At 32.6% G+C, this 10,248-nt stretch overlaps 1 protein-coding gene across 4 annotated transcripts; it reads left to right on the forward strand.

The window, feature by feature from the left end:
* The first annotated feature begins 260 nt into the window (after nt 1-260).
* On the forward strand, nt 261-9,522 carry LOC148607574 (uncharacterized). 4 transcript variants are annotated; one of them, XM_088544429.1, is made up of 7 exons: nt 261-351; nt 2,877-2,970; nt 6,958-7,275; nt 7,479-7,585; nt 8,128-8,314; nt 8,522-8,674; nt 9,233-9,522. In XM_088544429.1, exons 1-7 carry the CDS (start codon nt 334-336, stop codon nt 9,313-9,315), a joined length of 960 nt encoding a protein of 319 aa, XP_088400555.1. In that variant the 5' UTR covers nt 261-333; the 3' UTR covers nt 9,316-9,522. The 4 variants fall into 4 exon arrangements, with proteins under 4 accessions (XP_088400555.1, XP_088400558.1, XP_088400557.1 ...); XM_088544431.1 differs by having other exon boundaries at nt 344-362; XM_088544430.1 differs by lacking the exon at nt 261-351 and adding an exon at nt 373-2,675.
* Nucleotides 9,523-10,248: the final 726 nt, after the last annotated feature.

The following is a 10,248-nucleotide window of genomic DNA, read 5'->3' on the forward strand; positions in this document are numbered from 1 at the left end:
GAATGACTGAAGAAAATATAATGGCTACTTCCGAAGAATGTTCGTGTTGCCGGTCAAAGAATATTTTTTCTTTTTCATTCGTGCAATCGTAAGCTTGACAAAACAACATGTTTTGGTGATTAGATAGACAGGATCATAGAAATATTCTTTGTTGGCAAATTATTTACTTTACTTCTATCAGTAACAAATAGACTAAACAGACTTAGTAACGTCACGAACCAACCGGAAGCTATCGGTAAAAATCAATTAGGTCTGGCAATGGTCTTCGTTCTGAGTCACATTTATATATAGAAATGTATATATGTAAAATATTAATTTTTAAATCATTATGAAATGATTGATCTTGTTGAGGTAAGCTGTGTGTGAGTAGGTTTCAATATATTTGTATATTTTTTTAACATTTTTCGACTTCTTGTTACATTTTACCTCACCTGGCCTAAGCAGGGGCGGATCCAGACTTTGAAAAGGAGGGGTTTTAGACGGGGTTTCTTAGAAAAAGGAGGTTGATAGGACATTGTTAGCCATTTTTTGTCAATTTTACACATGAAAATGACAATTTCTCTGATAGAAAGGAGAGATGCCAACCCCCTGGATCCGCCAATGCTAATGCCGTATGAGCTTTTGCCATCACTTGGCGTCCGTCGTTGTCTGTCGTCGTCGTTGTTAACTTTTTGTTAAAACCACTCGGTGGATTATTACCATACTTGGTCACCAGCATCTAAAGGGTAATTGTGTCGATAATTTAAATAAAACGTAAAACATGGCCACCTTTACTGTTTTAAGACCACAGGGGTCGCGTATATATTGCAAATAATAAAAAAAAAGATATGAAAAATATTGGAAAGTAAATGTGACCTTCTTTGCTCAGCTAGGAGAGACCTACCACAGTCTTTATTGGGTAAAGTTGAAAGACGAAACATGTCGTTTTTGCAGTTTTTAACCAATGTCTTGAAAACTAAAAAAAATAGGAAAAAATGAACGGCTTGTTAAACAGAACCTAAGGGGTTTCCAACGAAAAATCTCAAACAAATATTATTTTCAATCTCGTGAAATTAGTCAAAAAGATTTATTGACCATGTTGCAATGCATGTGATTCTCATATACTAGAAATGTCAACAAAAATACTGGTTGTAATATTTACTGAAAGTTATGAATTAAACATGTCCATAATCGATAAGAATCAGTTACCAGTATATTTATCAACGCTGAACGAAAAAGTTTGTTTGACTTGCGCAATAGTTTCTTAGTGTAAAGATGACACGTTGTGATAGGACAGTGGTTAGACATTCTTGATTAAATAATGTTAGTCTTTGAGAAAGGGAGGAGAGTGTATGGATATTTTGCGACTTTATAACTGATATTTTGTCATGTGAACTTTTGATTAAATTAATATGTATAAGGGGTAAAACAACTATACAAAACATGAGAGCAGGTACAAAATAACTCCCAATACATAATGAAATTGCAATGTGGACAACAGATAATAAAACAAATTATAACCACATACTTGTCCAAATCAAAAAGGTGTTACATGTACACATGACATACCCATATACATAAACAACCATTAAGATGACAAAGGTGCATGAGGAAAATGGTAGTTGTACAGATTCATTTACAATTAAGAGGGTAATATCAATAAATAAATGACAAATAAAAAGGGAGGAAATAAACATAATGAATGAATCATAACATAGACATGAACCGGGGGGTTTGACTAATACATAGTTGTTTTACATAATCGTTAGTATATATAGGGAGATAGGGAACTTAGAAAAGAGGACTAAGAAGGAACTTATTAAAGAGATAACTTCAGAGATTTACGTTCAAGAAGGGAGTCTTTTGACTCTTTCTCTCCTCTTATTGTTTGTACGTTGCTGTTGTTTTATGATTGCTGAATAATAAAAGTGCCAGTCGTACGTCTGCTAATTGATCACGGCCATGGAAGGTAACAGGGACAGATTATCACCCTGTTGTAATGTCCCAGCAAGCCTCGACACTTGCTACTAATAAATTCAACTCCAAAGTTGTTTCAGTGTGATTTACTGATTAATCGTAGTTCAACCTCAATTTGCAGGTATTTCATGCATTTTAGTACGATTTTTTTTTCAATCGAACAGATCTGTTTGTTCCAGTCCATAATGTTAATAGAACTTTAAATAGAACATAATCATAACGATCTTGCGAGTCTATCAATTGTCATTCTATGTTTTATAATCCACGTGTTTGGCGAGAAGCGACCACCAAATCTTATTCACTCTGATAACTCTGGAATTGAACCAACGATCTAAAGTTATTCAAAACACTTCTACGAGATCATCAGGAGATCGATTTGTCAGACTAAAAGACAAAACACAGGAAAAACCAAGCCAAAGTGATGGGATTTAAGGAATAGAATTCAATGATAATGGAAAGAAATGGTCACCATTCTGATTAGATTAAAGTCGTTTCGTTAAATTTTTAGATATTCTTTCCCACATGCAAGTCCTGATCGTTAGCAGACTGAAAAATGTGGTTCGCCATTTCGACCGAGGCACGGACGTTGATATATAAAGATGAAGGATAGTTGATAAAGAAGACTCAATTGACTGTATACATCGTACAATTGTGTTAAACTACATAATACAGTCATAATTCTTTTTTACTTCTGACATCTTTACGGAGTCGGAGAGAAAGTGAGTTAGAAATAGTTCCTTTATATGGTATTTTATCCTCTTTTGCAGTAGTTTAACTTATATTTCGATCCTCTTTTTGTTTTGATATGTAGACTTAAATATGCCATGTCAATGTTTACAATTATGGAATGAGTGTAGACACGAACACAAAGACATTTTAAATTCTTTATGACAATGCTCACGTACCTGTTTTTTTTTTAGTTTTTAGAATTCGTACAGTCAAGGACATTTGCAAAATGCAATATAATGATAGCATATTCTATTATATTGATTTTTCATGTGGTGAATGCGACAAGTAAGTAAATACATTTTAATTAAGACTCTCAGACGACATTTGTTACGAATTTAAAATCTGTGAGAGCATGAGACACTTAAACCATTGTTGTGACGTCAACATATTGTTTAAATAGTGGATTCTTTTTTTACTTTAAACGATGGAAAACAATAGATAAAACATTTCAAAAACAACTTGGTGAGTAGTTTTTAGAAAGTGTAAGCCGTTGTTCCATTTATCAATTCACCACTAATTACCACTAGTCCAAAAAAGGACTAACGAAAAAGTTAACATTAACACCAAATCCACATTAGCAAATCTTTGTTGGGTTTTCGATAGTCCCTTCGCCAGTTTGCTTTTCACGAAAGTGCGTTTGGCTGCACTTTGTACTTAATCATCTGAAAAGGGTAAAATCGAATTAACGACTTTTATGAGAGAAACGAAGATAATTCCTGTTGAATTAAGAACAACCGGCTGGCCACACTTGGGCAAAAAACCAAGTCATGTTTCCTGCTATCAGTAGGAAACAAATTGGTATGTAGGGAAATTATTTTATTTTTCAAATGCATTTTAAATTGAGTTCATGGGAAAACAATCTAGATTTTAACAGTGCTTGAGCCAAATTTACCATAAGATGTTTAAGATAGGCGCCAAAAATAGGGTAGTTAGGATAGCCGGAAACAGGCATATTATTTTATTTTTGGCTTTACATACCATAATACTTGCAAATGAAAAGGGTACAATGCACTCGTGTGAATGTAATTCCTTACAAAAATAGTAATTTATAAGTTATGCAATTAAGAAAGAACAAGTCTTTGTGGAAGTCAGACAAAATGGGAAAGTCCGAAACATTCAAGTGAAAACCCGCCGATCTGACAATATGAAAGAAATCTTCTCCAGTTGAAATGGAGATTTCCTAACATGTTTCACACAGATTGTCTGATCCTTTTACACAGAGACCATACACACGTACATCTATAATGCAACATAGTTCACGGAAATTTAGATGGACATTTTACCAAAGTAATGTATGAGATACTGCAAGCACACTTCTTTTTCACGTGCCTGGTTACTACAAAAAAAAATCCTTTCTAGTGTGTCATATATTACATGTACTTTATTTTGTATAATATGAAGGTTACTTTTAAGGAATACATATATTATGTATCAATGAAATACTAGGAAAATTGTCTTTTTTAATAAGAAAAAAATGCAGACAAACCTTTAAGCTTTTTCAATGGACGACAATACTATGATTACAATGCTGATACAAAACTCAAAAAGGTTGAATTGACGACCTAGCTCTAGTGTCAGGTTTTATCAGAATTCTGTGTCAACAACTGTTCACATATCAACGTCTTGATGTGAATTGAAGCTGTTGTAGGTCGTGGTTCCACTCGAAAAAATCAATGCAATAGTGTTGGATTATTCAGACCTAATTGGAAAGCAAAACAGATTAAAGAGACGTCAAAACAATAGTTTAAGTAACGGAAACAATGAAATGCTGTTTATTCGTGAAAAGAAATCCCTCGTCCTTCGGGCTCGTAGTTTCTTTTCTACGAATTAACGGCATTTGATTGTATCTCTATCGCAAATTCTAGGAAAGACGTGACGTTGTCAAAAAATATCTACAAGTGACGTCTGAGTGACGTCACAGACGTCGCATATTTTAAATTATTCACGTCGCAGAAAGTCATGTCTTTTCAATGACAGCTGATTTTTTTTTTATTCTTGGCACCAATTTTCAATCCTTCCGCCTCACAATAGACCACACAAGAGTATGTTGAATTCATGTTACGATTGTTGCAATTCAATTTCGGCTCTTACGCGAATTCCCTGAGACGTTGCGCACGCTATTGCAGCTGTACTGAAAAAAAAAAAAAAAAAACACACCTATCTAAACTACAAATGACTATTGTAAACAATCAAAACTGTGATTATGTGAAAACTGTATACTGTTGGAATCAGGACAAATAATAAGTTCTGAATATATGTCACAAATGGTACTTCTAATTCTTTATAATCCATTAACTTTCCAAAAACCCGTAAAAAACGTTTAAATTCCGTATGTCAGGTGTAAGACAGTGTAGGTTCAAAAAAGCTAAAATACTGCAGAGGATACGAAATTCGCCAAATTTTGCATAGAATAATAATATCATATGTTCCTTTTGAGATAATTATCGAAATTGCGTTAATTTTGGGCAAAAAATATTCAATGCAAAAATAAAAGTCTTGGTAAATGGTCAGATTTATAAAAAAGGTTCAGTAATCAAATTCCGTTATTAATGTAAGAACTTATTAACACAATATTCTTTTTCGATTTATGGTTCCCAAAAAATGTACATACTTTCAGCAATTCTACGTCGACATTTGATAAAATTTTCAGTACAAACAAAATGTCAGATGTCAATATTTTCCGGGTTCGTTCAGAAAATGTCATGCTCCAACGCAACTCTACAATCGATTGGCAATTTCTTCTATGAAATGATAATACTTTGTATATGTACATACACTTAGGAATACAAATATTTCATGTTTTCTTGTTTAAACCGTTCAAAACGGATAAATTTCGAACAAAACAAATGTCTAGCGATTTGTCGAACTTTCACTTTTTGAACGTTTGGAACGTTTTTCGTGGATCGGCAAATGGGAAAATGAAACGGAAATAATTTCCGCTTTAGATAACAAGAACTAGACACTTATACTCGTCTTTGCAATTACAAGTATAGAACATAGGCAACTGAAAGAGACAAAAAAATCGAAAGAGATATAAAAAGACTAAGAGTATCTGTGTGTTGTGTTATTTACAAACGAAAGAATAAACCCCCCAAAAAATAGAATAAATTCTTATAGTTTATAGGAATTCGATCGGAGTAGAATGACTGAAATGCAAAATAGTGTTGACAGAACTTTAAAATGTATAAAAAAGCAGATTGCTAATAGATAAAATGAATGCAGAAAAGGGAGTCATAAACATTTTTTTTATTTTGGAAAACGCAAATGAGCAAATGAAAAGAAAATCAATGAGCGGCTATCTAATAGATGTTGATGCCCGATTTTCTGATTAAAAGAAAGCTCTTTTAATCGAAATACTAAGTTGTGAAAGGTCCAAAGTCTCTTATTGGTACTTGTAACTTAAAATCATACATGTATATCAAAATGCAGATTTTAACTTATCGCAGGAGAAAGTTGCTATATTCCTTCTCTAGACAGACAGAGTATGCATATATGTGGCGGTTGCATTCCACGCATTTGCAAATTTAATTTACCGGTAGTACTGATAATCAAATTAATTAATCTTTTCGATTTTTTAAAGAAATGCTCAAGATGTTTTAATTGCTACCAATCAAAAATTATACATATTTTGCTTTGCTATACACGTTTTTCAATAAACAAGCAAGCAAGAAACGAAAAGTGTCGAAAAACGTCGAATTCTGATGTTACCGTATGTGCCGCAATAGCGTTCGTAACGCCTGATTAAGTTTCAGCAGTTTACACAATAGCCCCCTGAACAGCTCTGTATTACTAATAAATTAAGGCTATCTTTCCAAAATTCTTAGCCCATTACACTGGTCTGATTAATTGCTACGGAGTTCCAGTATCAAACTTTCCTTCTACTTTCGATGTTCTCCCTTCATTACAGAATATGACTTTAAACAAGCGCTGAACACACATAAAACAAATAGCAAAATGCAAGTACAGTATATACCATACAATATACTAATAAAAAACAAAAGTGAAAGGGAAGAAACACAACTATTTAAAGAAAAATATTCTCAATCGGATTCTTAATCATAATTATGGAGTATATTAAAATTCACCATTATGTCCGTCATCTGTTCTCAGAAAGGAACTTTCAAAGTACATAAATACTTACTTAATACATTTTTGTCACGTTGCGATTACCACACATTACTTTCATCGAGAAGTGCATATAGAATATAAAAATATAACAAGCAAATGAATCATACATATTGTGCTCCAAAAATAAATTCACTCTTATTTCAGTTTACTTGAGACTAGATTCAAATCCTGCAGTATTTGGTTCTACTGTTAATCTTGTATGCTTCATAAACAACCCCCCAAAAAACGTTGAGGATTGTAAAGTTCATCAATGGACCATTGGAGCGAATGAAGCAGTGCTAGTGTACAAAGGCGTTTCCTACAACATAGCTAAATACACTGAAACTTTAAATCATTCATGCCATTATTTAACTCTTTCCATCGGGAATTTTAGCCTGTCTGATATAAATCGAATGTACACTTTTTCATGTGGTTTCGAAAGCGCAACCTACTATCTAAAACTGCAAGAAGATATTTTCGTGTGTAAGTAATATTGTTGTGTAATAAAACATAGGTATCTATAAAGTGGTGTTTGTGCTAAAGTCATATAAAAATGAAATTCAATTAAATACAAAAAGAAAAAAAAATAGTTGTTAACGTATAGCTACCCAATCATTATTCAAAAGACACTAATTTATATTTATTGAATATATATTAAATCACAAAGTGATGTATCTTTTTTAAAGATTATCCAAAGCATAAAAGTTTTAATACAAGTATCAAAAACAGCTTAGTGGTAATTCAAGCAAACCTTGACAGAGTATATCCACTACCAAACTGTTCGTTACATCTCGTAAGTAAATTTAACTACAAATTTTCAACAAAAGACTTGTCTTAGTGAAAATGTACTTCAATAAGTAGAGCACGTTTGAATAACTGACGAAGATTACAATAAAATGTTTTACCCTTATCAGACCACAATTCAATATAAGCTCTCGTGTTTATTGTATAGGTATTTCTGGGGTGTTACAGCATATGGTGCATATGTTGCCATGCATTATTAGTTTAATAACTTTCCGTCATGGATGTCAAGTAAAGGCAACTATTTGATGTTAAAAAGGTAGAGGTACATGTATCTGCCCCAAATTTCATAAATATTTCACATGATTATTAACTGATTTTTTGTTACTTCTTTGAAATATTTAATTCACGTTATGAGTATGTGAGATAGAAATTTTAAATTATATGAACATAGATCTTTTATCGCACTTTCTATACTAAACAAAACCTTGACAGAAAATATTTCAGAAGTTACAATATGTGTTTGATGATATCAAAGACCTGTTTTTATAAATCATAATAGAAAAATAATCTAATTTGCTATTAACATTTTAGAATGATAAAATACAAACAATCATTGTCTCTAATTCTACAAAGAATGGACTACTGTATGATGTGATATATACAGGTACATACAATGTATCAGATTTTGATTGTGACAAGATTCCAGTGGTGATATGTAAACTACATGCAGATCTTGATCCTATACAAATCACTGGCGGTATAACAAGAAATTGTACGGGTAAGCCTATATCTAAATTGATATTAATGTGCATACCGTATAAACAGCACATTGTACCTCAAGTTATTTCATTATTATATTGGTGAATGTTTTGAGTCATAGATGTTTTCTCCCAGTTTGGTAGAGTCGATGTTCGTTTGATACATTTTAGCTTTTCTACTTTTTATTTGTATGCTTTCTTACTTGTTTTGATATTTTCATACACAGTAAGAATCGTTGACAAAGTCGCCAGTAATGAGCAGTATGAAACAACAACTGTACGAACCGAAGATTCAAGACATATTTCAATATTTGGGTTTTTGATTCTAGTGATGATAACATGTCTCCTGGTTGTATCAGTTTCCCTGCTCATGATAAAATGTACGTATGACTAAATAGACGTTTTAACAAAAAGCCCTGCAAAACGATTGAAATCATTGTAATTGAGTAAGATGTTTCTTTCACTCCACAATATAGACCGAATAACTGCATCCTAATTTACTATATATCACTTTGCTAGTTTATTACATGTAGCTTTGTAATCCAGGACGTGAACATTTTTTAAAGCATGAGCACGACTCATTAAAAGTCCACAAAGCCGTTTCCGGTACTTTGTAATTATTTATGTAAAGACGATGAGTACAGTATTGGGTCTTGCAAAGGTGTCACAGTGTTAAAATGGAGAATATGCCGATAAACAGATAATAGTTTTATAAAGGCTTTCAAGTATGTTTTTAAGTGTTCTATTGTAATCTTTCAAAGGCAATTTAAACTTACGAGAATAAACCACGATAACATAATTATTTCAAAACATAATTGATTTAACAATAAAAATCATTATCGAATTTTTTTCTATTGAATACATCAATGGGTTTTAAAACTATTTGTAGGGCGTTTATGGTTTTTATATAAATTATGATTTACGTGTTTTCTATATAGATTTCAGGTTACTGCGTAGAAGGAGCATACAAACACCAGTAGATGCAGACGGTGTGATGCCACTTAACAGCATAGTCATTTGAGATCAGCCATACTAAAACAAAATATTTATTAACCGGCCAACAAATAAGAGAAAGTATTACACAAAACTAAAAGCAGTAAGAATCAACAAGAATAGTATTCGCATATTTGTTTAACATTCAGTGTGCTGACCATTGTTACATTGTTTTTGAAACTGTCATTGTTATTTGTTATGAGAGTGTTCTTACTATTAAAAAACCACAACGCAAGTTCTTCATGAACCAGTCGAATTTACGATAAGCAAGAAATGGAAAATATTGCATAAATATCAAGGAAGGACATATGAAAGTAAAGACTCAGATAATCAGATATTTCATTCTTGTTAAGACCAAATAAATTTAGTTAATAAATTTACATCCCCTCCCGCTTAGTTGGGACAGAAATTTCAAAATCAGGATTGTTTCACTTCAATTTCTTGTATTTAGGCACTATAATATACAAATCTTTCAATTCTTGGTGACCAAAACAATGTTTCGTCTCTGAAACTGATGTGACTATGGATTTAGAACATGTCTATACAGCAAAAAGATAAAATTAGGCCAGCAATTATCTGGTAAGGAGTAAAAAATAAAAAAATAAAATCCTAACAACCACCCCATCTTTTTGGTGAGGGTTGGGTAAAATTTACTTGGCCTAAACAAGATATGGCTTTGTCTGTAGGTAGGAATTGATGAGGAGCTGCTTCTTTTTTCTAAACCATAACTGAGCATGAATAAGTCTGGGACTCATGAAGGCCGGGATTAGCTTTCCCTGCGATAGCACGAGCAAGTCTGCTACTCCTGCAAGCCGGAAAGTTTCCCATCGATAGCATGAGAAAGTCTGGGACTTGTGCAGGGAAGCATCCCACGTCATAATCAATTATGCATGGCCAGTTTAGAGTGATTACCTTGTAAATATCGTCCTTTTAGCTAAAAGTAAATTCACGTTTGTATATT

The sequence above is a fragment of the Perna viridis genome, chromosome 9 (assembly GCF_037379345.1).
Source record: "Perna viridis isolate PV_CMFRI_1.1 ecotype Kerala chromosome 9, ASM3737934v1, whole genome shotgun sequence".
In the NCBI taxonomy this organism is placed as follows: Eukaryota; Metazoa; Mollusca; class Bivalvia; order Mytilida; family Mytilidae; genus Perna; species Perna viridis.

Bases quoted from the DNA above. Each gene is read 5' to 3' on its own strand.
- LOC148607574 (XM_088544429.1), top strand. The intron at 2,971-6,957 runs GTAAGTAAATAC...CTCTTATTTCAG, and splicing joins TCATGTGGTGAATGCGACAA to TTTACTTGAGACTAGATTCA. The intron at 7,586-8,127 runs GTAAGTAAATTT...TTAACATTTTAG, and splicing joins CAAACTGTTCGTTACATCTC to AATGATAAAATACAAACAAT.